Source organism: Cololabis saira, chromosome 11 (genome assembly GCF_033807715.1).
Source record: "Cololabis saira isolate AMF1-May2022 chromosome 11, fColSai1.1, whole genome shotgun sequence".
Lineage (NCBI taxonomy): Eukaryota > Metazoa > Chordata > Actinopteri > Beloniformes > Belonidae > Cololabis > Cololabis saira.
This window is the reverse complement of record NC_084597.1, coordinates 15,900,235-15,912,567: the sequence shown is the minus strand read 5'-3', so window position 1 is coordinate 15,912,567 and position 12,333 is coordinate 15,900,235. Positions and strand designations below refer to the sequence as shown.

The following is a 12,333-nucleotide window of genomic DNA, read 5'->3' as shown; positions in this document are numbered from 1 at the left end:
AGCATTTCCATCCTCAGGCTCTTACATAATATAATGATATGCACTGTTTGCTACTTGCAGAAGTGAGATTTGACCCATTTGTTAAGGTAGATGTGCCTCATGCTGTGATTTAGTTTTGTTAAATATGACTTCTCTTTTTTTTTTTTGCTTCTCTGTTGTGATAAGTAACATTTATATTGTTGCTGGTGTAGGGTTCTCCCGGTGAGCGAGGTCCTGCTGGACCAGCTGGACCTACCGGTCTTCCTGGACGCTCTGGCCCTCAAGGACCACCAGGCCCTGCTGGAGAGAAAGGCGGACCGGTAATAACACACCACTACAGAAAATATATGACATGCAAAATGCAATGTTTGCAGGCTGAAACTTTATGTTGTAATGTCCCAAACAAACAAAACAGGGAGAGAAAGGGCCTCAAGGACCAGCTGGAAGAGATGGCATTCAGGGACCTGTGGGTCTTCCAGGACCTGGAGGACCTCCTGGACCACCAGGAGAGGACGGAGACAAGGTTAGTTACTTTGCATGGCTTTTTTGGGTGTCCAAATGAACAGTGTGAAGTCATTAAGTAAAGCTTCTGCCAAGTTTTTCTTGAAGCAGTGGTAGACCATTTTATTGGTTAGCCAATTATTGGGGACGATTATTGGCTAAATTCTGTCTCCAGGCATTGCATCAGCCAAGGCATGAAAATGTCCAGCCAAAAAACAGGCAGGCACATCTGCAGGAAGCTCTGTGTTGTAAAAGCGCCACAAAGGAAACGTAGACCACGTTTGGCTCAGTTGTATAACACCGTCCAACATCTCGATCAGTCTCATGCTCGCTCACCATCTCATTTTCTCCTCTTTCTGTCACATCCCCTGAAGCTGTGAAGTGTTTTGAGTAGATGAAGCATCCTAAAAATAATCAATTATTCCCTCAAATAAATTATCTCCATCCATACATCCGTCCATTCATTTTCCTTACCAGGTTCTTCCTGTTCAGGGTCACAGGGCGTCTGCTGGAACCTGTCTTACCTGTCTTCAGACATAGCCTGGACAGGTTATCATATAAAAAAAGTCTGTACTAAAACAAGACCAGACTCGGTTCCAGTGGCGCCACCAGGGGGGGGCCAGGGGTGGCCATGGCCCCCCCTACAAATTTGCTGGCCACCCCACTTACCTCAATAAAGAAAACAAAAAAACATTTGCCGGTCACAGATTCTATCGTCAGTTATGCGTTTCATCCCAAATCATTTGGGCCAAATGCATATCAGTTGGCGTTTCTTTAAGTATTTCTGAGCCTAATAATAAAAAAAATGTAAAAAATATTTGAAAAAATAAATAAAAAATAAAAATATATAAGAAATAATTATAATATATATATATATAAATAAAATAAATATATATGATATATTAAAATATATATTATATATATTATATATTAAAAATGTATATATATATATATGCCTTAGGTTTTTACCAACGTGGTATTAACCATTTATATATGTGCAGACGAGTTAGAAAGTAAAAAAAAAAAAAAAAAATCTGAGCCTGTATACTACAACAGTATAATAAAATCCTGTAATGATGGCTTTTAGTTTTGGTGTCCACCCCAAGAATTTTAGTGGCCCCATCTGGCCCCCCCTAGGAAACACTTTTGGAGGCGCCCCTGCTCGGTTCTCATATGGTCTTTCTCCACCAGATGAGTCTTCAAGAGAAGGTTCATCTGAAAAAAAAAAAAACTGAACAAAAGATGTGAACAAAAGTAAATCTCTAACCTTTTCATAAAAGCAGCTTAACCTTCACCCCTGTAGGGGGAGATAAATATTGAAAATGTTTCTTTTTGTGGCTTTTGCACCCCACACAGAGTCAGTCTGTTTTACTTAATAAATGTCATAAAAACCCAGCTTGGTCAACCTCCACCGACATTTCTCTTCACAGTAGCCATTAACACTGAGATCTCAGCCGTATAACCTTTGGTCTCTTTCCCTCTGACCTTAAAAGCTCAGTAAGACATTTTTATCCAAGAGTTTGCATCAATTTGCAAATCATTAAGAGACTAGCCGGTTGTGTTGTTGCTTTGTGCTTGTTTACAAAGAGACACCGAGGAGAGGGTAGATTGGTTGAGGCACCCGCAGAACGTGTCAAAGTGACACTTTAGTATTCAGAAGTACGAGAACCTCTTTATCCCCGCCAAAAACATTTGCAGGAAGATCAGCAGCAGAGATTCTCAGAGGATAATCCCTCATCCTTTGAAGAAGTTCTTAACTGGCCTTACGGTGGTCCCCACGGTGCAGACGGACACAGAGAATGCCGCGGGTATTTTGCCATGCAGATAAAAAGAATCTTACAAGCTGATGTTTACACACCCAGACACTTGCTCGTTATAAGTCCCGTCCAGGGGGAATGGACAACTCTCAGGCCTTTATCTGAGAGACAAAGACCATTGTCTGACTGAAACCCAAAAGTAAATTCCTTCAGCACTGATAGTTGTTTGTATTATTTCTCCAAACACCCACTGAATGCAGCGGCTTTGAATAAGAAGGTGCAAAGGTCTTAATTTTTATGCAGTTTTCTGTGAACAGGTTCAGATGGGATTAATTATCTTTCCTGTTTTAGCTAAGGCTGGTGACTCACAGGGCCCCTTGTGACATAAAACATATTTATCAGAGAAGAGACTTGCATAAAATATCTACAGGCTGGTCAGGAAAATGTCTATTTAAAAGGGGGATATAATTGATGGCAGGTTTTAATGTGCTCCAATATGTCATGTTCTATATTGGGAAATGTTTGATGATACTCTAACATTATTCACTGTCAAATTCTGTTTTTTCTTTGTGCATCACTACCTTCTTTTGCTTCACACTTTGAATTATTTCATAGGGAGAGCTTGGTGAACCAGGACAGAAAGGAAGTAAAGGTGACAAAGGAGAACATGTAAGTTTATCTAGTGTTTTGTAAACATATTGATTTTATATAGTGAAAAAAAAAATACACTCATGTTGATGTGCTCCTGCGCAGGGTCCACCTGGTCCTACCGGCCCTCAAGGACCCGTGGGAGCACCAGGTCCTGCTGTAAGTAACCAGTCTGTGTCCTTTTTGTTGAGGGGCTCACATTTAATGAATATCCCTGTGCATTAGGGATGGGCGGTATGGACTAAAAAATGTATCACGATAATTTCTGGCATTTATCCCGATAACGATAAAAATGACGATAAAAAAAATACCAATTCAACTCCACCTTTGTAACTATAAATCTATCTCGCTCTCAGATCTGCCATGTTTGTTACACAAAAACATCATCAACGGGAATTTATCTTCCTTCCTTCTTTCCTTCTTTCCTTCTTTCTTTCTTTCTTTCTTTCTTTCTTTCTTTCTTTCTTTCTTTCTTTCTTTCTTTCTTTCTTTCTTTCTTTCTTTCTTTCTTTCTTTCTTTCTTTCTTTCTTTCTTTCTTTTTTCCCTTCCTTCCTTCTTTCCTCCTGCTCTCTCCTTCCTTCTTCCCTTCCTCTTTTCTCCCTTCATTCCTCCTTTCCTTGTTTTATCCCTCCCTTCCTTCCTTCCTTCCTTCCTTCCTTCCTTCCTTCCTTCCTTCCTTCCTTCCTTCCTTCCTTCCTTCCTTCCTTCCTTCCTTCCTTCCTTCCTTCCTTCTTTTTTCCCTTCCTTCCTTCTTTCCTCCTGCTCTCTCCTTCCTTCTTCCCTTCCTCTTTTCTCCCTTCATTCCTCCTTTCCTTGTTTTATTCCTTCCTTCCTTCCTTCCTTCCTTCCTTCCTTCCTTCCTTCCTTCCTTCCTTCCTTCCTTCCTTCCTTCCTTCCTTCTTTTTTCCCTTCCTTCCTTCTTTCCTCCTGCTCTCTCCTTCCTTCTTCCCTTCCTCCTTTCTCCTTCCCTTCCTCCTTTCTCCTTTCCTTCCTCCTTTCCTTGTTTTCTCCCTTCCTTCCTTCCTTCCTTCCTTCCTTCCTTCCTTCCTTCCTTCCTTCCTTCCTTCCTTCCTTCCTTCCTTCCTTCCTTCCTTCCTTCCTTCCTTCCTTCCTTCCTTCCTTCCTTCACCTATGTTGTGTGTGGATTTAACGCAGAACCATAAATCAGATTTACACAAAAACGTCATCAACGGGAATTTATTGTTTTTACCGCCAGATGATAAATTCTTATCATGAGGAATTTTTTTGATGGTTTATCGTGAACGGTAAAATATCGCCCATTCCTACTGTGCATCATGTCAGCTTCTGTTATTTTGCGCAGGGTGCGGATGGAGAACCAGGTCCTAGAGGTCAGCAGGGTATGTTTGGCCAGAAGGGAGATGAAGGATCAAGAGGCTTCCCTGGACCTCCGGGCCCGGTTGGGCTGCAGGTGCGGATGGCGATGACCACTAGAAACTATGACACTGGTCCAACATTTGGAGCAATGTAATCAAATCCTCTGCCAACCTTTCAGGGCTTGCCTGGTCCACCTGGTGAGAAAGGGGAAACCGGAGATGTTGGTCAAATGGTAAGATGCTAAGACCACACCAATATTCAGCAAATTACATTAAAAGAAATATGAAGATCATATGAATCTTGTTCATAGGGACCACCTGGCCCTCCTGGTCCTAGAGGTCCCTCAGGACCCCCAGGAGCCGACGGCCCTCAGGGTCCCCCTGGAGGTGTTGGAAACCCCGGTTCTGTTGGAGAAAAGGTGAGTCTCATTTCAGTTTCATAAGTGTTGGGTCTGCCTGTGTGGAGGTGGGTACATTGATGCATATTCAGCCAAATATCCATGGCTATTAAAAAAGAAGTGTGCACATGATAAAACCTTTTCATTGTTTTTCTATCTTCTAAATGTCGTACTTTTGGGCACACCCTCGCAAGGGAAGCCTTGCAATGCTTTAGAGGAGGCAGAATCAGTGTGATTGGATTTTGTTTGTATGTTTCCTTGGTAAGGGTTATGAATGTTGCCTCCTGCAGGGCTTTTGCATCCATTAACATTTCACATATCTATTTTTAGAATGCCCATTTTAACGGGCTATGACTGTTTTCACCACCTCAGAATGACAGATGCACACCAATTCTTCTCTAAGGCTGCTATCCCAAAGAGCATCGCTGGGTGTCGATAGCATGAATAAGTAGAAACACCACTGATGAAGAAGATTAATGCATTATTCAAAAGATGTCATTCATAAAAATCAGCCTCAGCTCTTATTAGTTGCTGCTGTTTCATCATAAAAACGCTTTGACAGTGCTGCTGGAATGCAGTGCGATGCACTTTCTCATCACTTTCCATCACAAGTGATGGTGTGATTTGTTCTATCTGGTTCCATCAATACAATCCCCTTTTGCTCTTTTATAATCTCCCCGAGTACAGATCACTCCACCCCCCACCCCCCACACCCCCTCTGCCCACCTCGTGCAAACACGCATAGCCTCTTTGGGCTAATCACCCTTTAGCTGATCTGGCATTTTAATGGCCAACCCAGGGAGCTGGCAAGCAACAGAACTCAGGCGTTTTCTGTAAACACTTCCCTCATGTATCCATGATGAGCAAGTGTCTTTTCACGAGTTCTTCTGTTCTCAGCAGATTTTTATAAACAGCCCTTTGACGGACATAACCAGGTTGTTGGGAGTTTGGAGGTAAGGACTGTAAAGTCCCAGATGCAACACTGCATAAAAACCAGCGCGTGTTGCTAAAACATGAGGATCAGTCATGGGTTTTAAGAAACCATCCCAACTGTTGCTTGTGAATTTTTTGACAGCAGCGAGAGACGTTTGGGCAAACAGCCCAAACTCTAATTCAGAGTCTCCACTGAAATTCAAGAGTACAGGGCTGTTCATGCTTGAGGTGCTATGGAGATACTTATCATAACACATCACAGCACAGCTTGTCTCTGGCTCTCCGGAACCACACCATCGATTTGCTCCTCCAAACATGACACGGGTTAGTATTTTTCTGCGAAACAGGTTCGCCAGACTGCATTAAACCCCCAGCAGAGAGGACAGGAGGCTTATGTGACAGTGAATAACGATTGTGCCTGACCTACATAGGTGAGTCAACAGGGCATCTCTTCAATGAGGCAGGAGCAAGAGGACAAGATAAATGGGCAGGGTCCGTCGAGAACAGTGAGGTCAACGTACGCTTTGCTGTAGCCACCCAATCTGGCTGAACGTGATGGATTGAAATTTCTGGTGTCATCTCTTTCTATTCCCATTTGGGTGACAAGGGCAAAGGGACAACATGGGTTGCTGCCAATGATGGGATTTGTAGAGGCACACTAGATCAACAAATCCCCTTTTAACTAGTGATGCACCAATTGTTCGGCCGAAAATGGTAAAAAAAACACTTTCGGTGTTCGGTGGAATAAGTGGGGAAAAAAACCGAACAATAACGGCGTTGTAAAATAAGGAAATAGACTGGCCGCTCCGTCCCGTAACGTTGCGCACTACATAAATCGTTTGCCAACCAAAAACTAACCCCATAAGAATTTGACCTAACATTCACCAGGAGGTGGAACCAAAACAACATAATGCTGGGAAATTTAAAAAATGTCATTTTTTTATGTTCAATAAATATTTTCTACCTTGTCATTTTGTAAAAGATTTTTTTCTTTGAAAAGCATGCCTAAATCAAATTTATTTGATTTATGCAATGATGAAAAAATTGGCAAAATAAATGAAAAACTGCGAAGAACCATGTTCGGTATTGTTCGGTAGTGTTTATTATTATTTTCGGTTTCGGTTTCGGCCACAAATTTTCATTTCGGTGCATCACTACTTTTTACTGATAATGTTGCCATCTTTCTCACCCACCATTACCCCTCCCCATTCTCTTCTCTTAGGGAGATGCTGGTGAAACAGGAGAGCCAGGACTTCAAGGAGAACTTGGCCCACCAGTAAGTTATCTGTTTCTTATTTGTTTAATCTCATAAGGGTACTAATAGAATAAAAGGCAAAGGGAGTGCATCATGGGTAATTTCACAGCAAGTTAAAGACTGAACTATTACATTTATCTCCAGCAGCCATTACAAAACAAGCTAATTTTGTGACTCTTTGCATATTAATTTAGGGCTCAAGAGGAGAACGTGGAGAAAAGGGAGAAAGTGGTCCAGCTGGTGCTGCTGGACCTCCTGGCCCTAAAGGCCCCCCTGGAGATGACGGCCCCAAAGGAAGTCCAGTAAGTTATAATATTTTTGTATAAAATGCTTTTTACATATTTTATGCATATAAGAGTAAAGCATGTTTTGTGAAATTCTAGGGCCCAAGTGGTTTCCCCGGTGACCCAGGCCCACCCGGAGAGACCGGTCCAGCTGTAAGTTTGTTACAAGTCATCATCTGTTCTGTGAACAAACTGAGAGACTTGATGCCGCTTTCGATGCCAAGGTTCATGACTCAGGTTCGATGTTTATACAGGGTTTAGATGGTCCATCTGGTGACAAGGGAGATGATGGAGAGGCCGGTCAGGCTGTAAGTGTTTTATGCAACTTTTCTCAGTATTTTGGTATTGTTGAAGAACTGTTTTGTAAAATGGTGTGTTTTTATTTAAATCCAGGGTTCACCTGGACCCACTGGAGAGTCTGGTCCCTCTGGACCTCCAGGAAAGAGAGTAAGTACTGTCCTGAGCTATTTTTGTCTTATCAGTGTCAAAATGCTCTGCACTTGTATTTCACATTAATCTTTATCAAATATTATTTTACAGGGGCCCCCTGGAGCATCAGGACCTGAGGGAAGACAAGGAGAGAAGGGAGCTAAGGTATTTCACCGAATAGAAATTAAGGATTTTCTGTTGTTCCTTATTCAATTTGTGAGCTAATGAAATTAAAATAATTATTGAATGATCAAGAATAATATATTTTGAATGAATCCTGTTTGTGTGACAGGGTGAATCTGGCTTAGAAGGCCCGCAAGGAAAGACAGGCCCTGTTGGCCCTCAAGGATCTCCTGGCAAGCCTGGTTCTGAAGGCCTGAGGGGTATCCCTGGCGCAGTTGTAAGTCATGTATTGATGCATGTAGTTTCTAGACGCCAGATGGGCATACATACACTTGATAATTGGTAGGGGTGTAACAATATATCGTGCCACGAAATTCGCGACACAAAAACGTCACAATACGTGTCGTGGAGGTGACAACCTGTATCGCGATATTGGGTTATTAATATTAATCTATTGTGTTGACTAGAAACGCGCATCCGACCGCGACCGCGCGGACCAAAATCTTACTCCGCTCAGAAGAAAGTAGTCCCGTTTTGCGGTCCTGTTTTGAGCTCTGAACCTTTACTTATTTAAGTCTGGTGTAGAGTTAAGCCTTACCTTATTAAATTAAACCTTTTTGGGGTCGTGAGTAGGATAAACACGGGACAACTTCTGCGTGAGTTTGCGTGTACTTCAATGTCCGCTCAACAGCGTAGGATTTCAGAACATCAACACAACACCTAGTGCTGTATCACTCCGCCCAATCTAAAACATACTAACAACTGATATACTGACTAGTGTCATTATAGTCCCTGATTTACAGAATATAAAGAATATATTTATAAAATAATGAACCCTGAATTACCAAAATAACCTTCTTAAACAAAATAAATCGCCTCTTACACTTATAAGGTGAGCATGAATCAATCTTTTTTATGATGTAAAATTGTATGTATTTATTTACTTGTATTTATTTATTCAATTTCAGTTGTTAAATTTCTGGAAAAGAAAAAAGTCAAATCATACATGAGAGAAACTATTCAGTTTGTGGCAAAATATTTGTACTTGTATGAAACTGAAGATGCATAATGCAAACCTGACATTGACTTTTAGTTCAGTTTGTGGAAAATGGTTGGCCTGGCTTTCTCTTTAAAACTTAAACAGTTATAAAGAATTACAAACTGTAACAATAGGGTGAACACACAGTATTGTTTTGTATTTTGTGTCTTTCAAATAAAAGACAATTTTTTCCAGTCATATATTCCTCTATCAAGGTTGTTAAAAAATACTGCTATAATATCGTATCGTTATCGTGACCTCAATATCGTGTATCGTACCGTATCGTGAGATTAGTGTATCGTTACACCCCTAATAATTGGTAACTCTTTACAGGGAGAGCAAGGACTCCCTGGTGCTCCAGGCCCAGACGGACCCCCTGGACCTATGGTGAGTAGAAGGGACTCCCTTGGATTTTATCTTATGGTTCATTTTCATTTTTGAGAAGAAACTCACTGTGGTGATTCTCCTTTCACAGGGCCCTGCTGGTTTACCTGGTTTGAAAGGAGACTCTGGTGTTAAAGGAGAAAAGGTGAGTTCATCCAACACACACCAAAGTGGCTCAAATAATGCCGAGCATTACCTTTAAATCTAAAACCTACACATTTGTAGAGTGAGTGATGAGGTTTATTTTAATCAGGCCACTAGCCTAATGACCAGAGGGTGTGCCTGGTTTGTATATTATTGCTATGTTGGCACATTATTGACTGCCATATTGATAACATGTGCTCATATGTTGCTATTTGACTTCAGGGTCATCCAGGTCTCATCGGTCTTATTGGACCTCCAGGTGAACAGGGAGAAAAGGGTGACAGAGGCCTTCCAGGTCCCCCAGGAACATCTGGTCCAAAAGGAGACAACGTAAGCACACAAACACACGCAACAAAGCCACGAGAAATGTATTTATTCGTTTCGTGCAGGGTGGTCAATCTACACACCATGATCGAAAAGGAGCAGGATGAAGACAAGTCTTATGTTACCTGCCCCTTATTAAATACCAAAACAAAAAGAACAGTCAATGTAACCAATATATACACTTAAATAGAACCAACCACAGATATTAATAATACTGCTTAATTCCCAGTCTATTCATGAATATATAACTTAAATATTTTATCTCTATACATTTTTTTGAACCTAAGTGAATTTGTGCATTCCTTTAAATCATTCTGAAGAGAGTTCCACAGTTTTACTCCCACAACCGATGTACACATCTGCTTAAGAGTGGTCCTTGCATGCTGATGTTTGAAATTATATTTCCTTCTATGATCTATAACTTCTGGATTTGAAAAAACAAACAACTGCTGTAGATTACTTTTGTAATAATTTTCTTTTTGCCCTATGCATAACTAATAACGTCTGTAACTCAACTATTTCTTTAAATTTAATAAGTCCTGAATTAATAAATAATCTGTTGGTGTGTTCTCTGTAATTTGTTTTATGAATTGCTCTTGTGTGCAGAGGTGCTGCACTGTATGTACAATAAGTTTGTTCACTTTGTTCATTGGTGTAGAGCAGCTACCGCTGTTAAATAAATAATGCTTCTTTTGTCGACACAACATTTATAGATTTGCACTCTTTGTCCTTCAGGGTATTGCTGGTCCTACAGGTCCTCTTGGTCCCGTCGGTCCTCCCGGATTACCTGTAAGCCAACGCTCACTCTAAGATCTCGCATTACAGCTGGCATGTAATGTCTAAATCAATTTTAATTCGTTGATTTCTTTATGTCTTTAGGGTCCTCCAGGTCCCAAAGGAGCCAAAGGCTCATCTGTAAGTTGGTTACCGAGATTTGCACTTCCCAAGAAACACGTATGTTTAATGTAAACCATAAAAATGTGGTGAATCATGGATCTAAACTGTCCTGCTCAGGGTCAAACTGGACCAAAAGGAGAGACTGGTGTACCTGGATCTCCTGGCCCCCCTGTAAGTATGCACTCTGATGACATCTTATCTGGTTCTGTCCTCTTAGTTCAAGAACTTCAGTATCTTTTAACTATTTATTTCCTTCCATCCATCCATAACAGGGCCCTCCTGGTGATGTCATCCACCCACTTCCCATCCACGCTCCCACTAAAGGTAGATCGCGTAGGAATATCGACGCCAGCCAGCTGATGGACGATGCGGATGCCAACTACAAGGACTACGACGACGGCATGGAGGAGATCTTTGGCTCCCTCAACTCGCTTAAGCTGGAGATCGAGCAAATGAAGCACCCACTGGGCACGCAGAGCAACCCTGCACGAACCTGCAAGGACCTGCAGCTCTGCCACCCTGATTTCCCTGATGGTTTGTATCACCTCAAATTTCTTAAGTTGCAGCTACGAGATGGAAATGATAAAAAAAAGAAGACGGTATAATGTGTGTGGGTGTTAATTAAAGCTTTACTCAAAGTCCAAAACCCACATCTCATGTTCGCGATGGCCACGGTGACGTGAAAGTGGGAGACTTGATGCATCAATTCATAGTGTTTTGTGGTTTGACCTATTGATGATAGAACATGCTGAGTTGTTGAGATATCCGGTAAATACTCATCACTAAATTAAAAAGGTCCAACCTAAATAGTGCAACTTTGCAAAATCCAACTGTGGGCATCAGGTTTAGCTGTCGACCAAATACTTGAAAGCTGCGGATGTCTCATAGATACTACAGAGACTTAAATCCATGTATGATTTAAACTTCTTCTCAACCTGAATGCGCAGAGTGTCGCCACTGAATAATGCATGCCGCTCTGTAATCGTAGCCTTTCCTCCCTGAAATTTCTGCCTCTCTTCAACTTTTTTAGGCGAGTACTGGATTGATCCCAACCAGGGCTGCTCGCGGGACTCCTTCAAGGTTTACTGCAACTTCACAGCAGGTGGAGAAAGCTGCATCTTCCCAGATAAGAAGTCTGAAGGGGTACGTCTGGCAAAATCTGCACAAGTGCTATCATTCATACACATGTAAAAAAAAAAGATGTAAGGCTGAGACTACAGTATGCATAGAAACATTCCAGTAAAGAAAATAATTGTAATTTATCTTCACATTTGGGAGTAGCCTCTGTGCATACTGTCAACATCGCAAGTTTGGCAACAGTTACTCTGTTGTACCTGCTCATGTACTGATATAATTAGCTATAATATAATCACCTGGAGTGTTGTTGATAAGAAGTTGCGAGAGATGATTCACCAGCAACTCCCTTATTCACACCATAAACACACAGATTCACTCTAAAAATGATCTGCACTGTTGTTTCTGTGCCATTTTTAGACTGAATATTAAGAAATCGTCCACATAGAAGCCCTTGGCAGATGACGGGCGCATTGAGAAGAGTGTAGAAGAAAGCAGCGTTGGGGAGAGTGGAGACATTGTCTCTGACAAACCCGAGGGTTGTGTAATACCACAGTGCTACAGCCATCTTAATGATCCTTCTCACTGAGCCTCAGAGGAGCTGGGGTCGGTTTAAGCTGGGAATAATGAAGCAGCCTTTTTATAGCGCGCCGGCGATCGGCTGCTCTCATTTGTGTCACCGAGTGGAAAGAATAGGCCATGCTGTCATTTCTTGGCATAGACACTTCAAAAACCCGCCCACATTTCTTTGAGAGTGGTGCTAGTATTATAAGAGCACATAATTACACTGTCCACAGGTTGGACAGAAACTCACGTCTGAAATCCAAGA

The 12,333-nt window shown here is 41.6% G+C and overlaps 1 protein-coding gene across 2 annotated transcripts in view; it reads left to right on the top strand.

Annotated features, from left to right (window-relative positions):
- The window catches only part of col5a1 (procollagen, type V, alpha 1), a 96,132-nt gene that overhangs the window by 75,040 nt on the left and 8,759 nt on the right, over positions 1 to 12,333 (top strand). For both annotated transcript variants that reach the window (XM_061733793.1, XM_061733792.1), the window contains exons 42-63: positions 192 to 299; positions 395 to 502; positions 2,853 to 2,906; positions 2,991 to 3,044; positions 4,208 to 4,315; positions 4,400 to 4,453; positions 4,532 to 4,639; positions 6,774 to 6,827; positions 7,001 to 7,108; positions 7,190 to 7,243; positions 7,345 to 7,398; positions 7,484 to 7,537; positions 7,631 to 7,684; positions 7,812 to 7,919; positions 9,015 to 9,068; positions 9,157 to 9,210; positions 9,432 to 9,539; positions 10,269 to 10,322; positions 10,413 to 10,448; positions 10,548 to 10,601; positions 10,703 to 10,964; positions 11,461 to 11,573. In XM_061733793.1, coding sequence (XP_061589777.1) covers positions 192 to 299; positions 395 to 502; positions 2,853 to 2,906; positions 2,991 to 3,044; positions 4,208 to 4,315; positions 4,400 to 4,453; positions 4,532 to 4,639; positions 6,774 to 6,827; positions 7,001 to 7,108; positions 7,190 to 7,243; positions 7,345 to 7,398; positions 7,484 to 7,537; positions 7,631 to 7,684; positions 7,812 to 7,919; positions 9,015 to 9,068; positions 9,157 to 9,210; positions 9,432 to 9,539; positions 10,269 to 10,322; positions 10,413 to 10,448; positions 10,548 to 10,601; positions 10,703 to 10,964; positions 11,461 to 11,573 — 1,815 coding nt within the window. The remainder of the gene's footprint in view (positions 1 to 191; positions 300 to 394; positions 503 to 2,852; positions 2,907 to 2,990; positions 3,045 to 4,207; positions 4,316 to 4,399; positions 4,454 to 4,531; positions 4,640 to 6,773; positions 6,828 to 7,000; positions 7,109 to 7,189; positions 7,244 to 7,344; positions 7,399 to 7,483; positions 7,538 to 7,630; positions 7,685 to 7,811; positions 7,920 to 9,014; positions 9,069 to 9,156; positions 9,211 to 9,431; positions 9,540 to 10,268; positions 10,323 to 10,412; positions 10,449 to 10,547; positions 10,602 to 10,702; positions 10,965 to 11,460; positions 11,574 to 12,333) is intronic.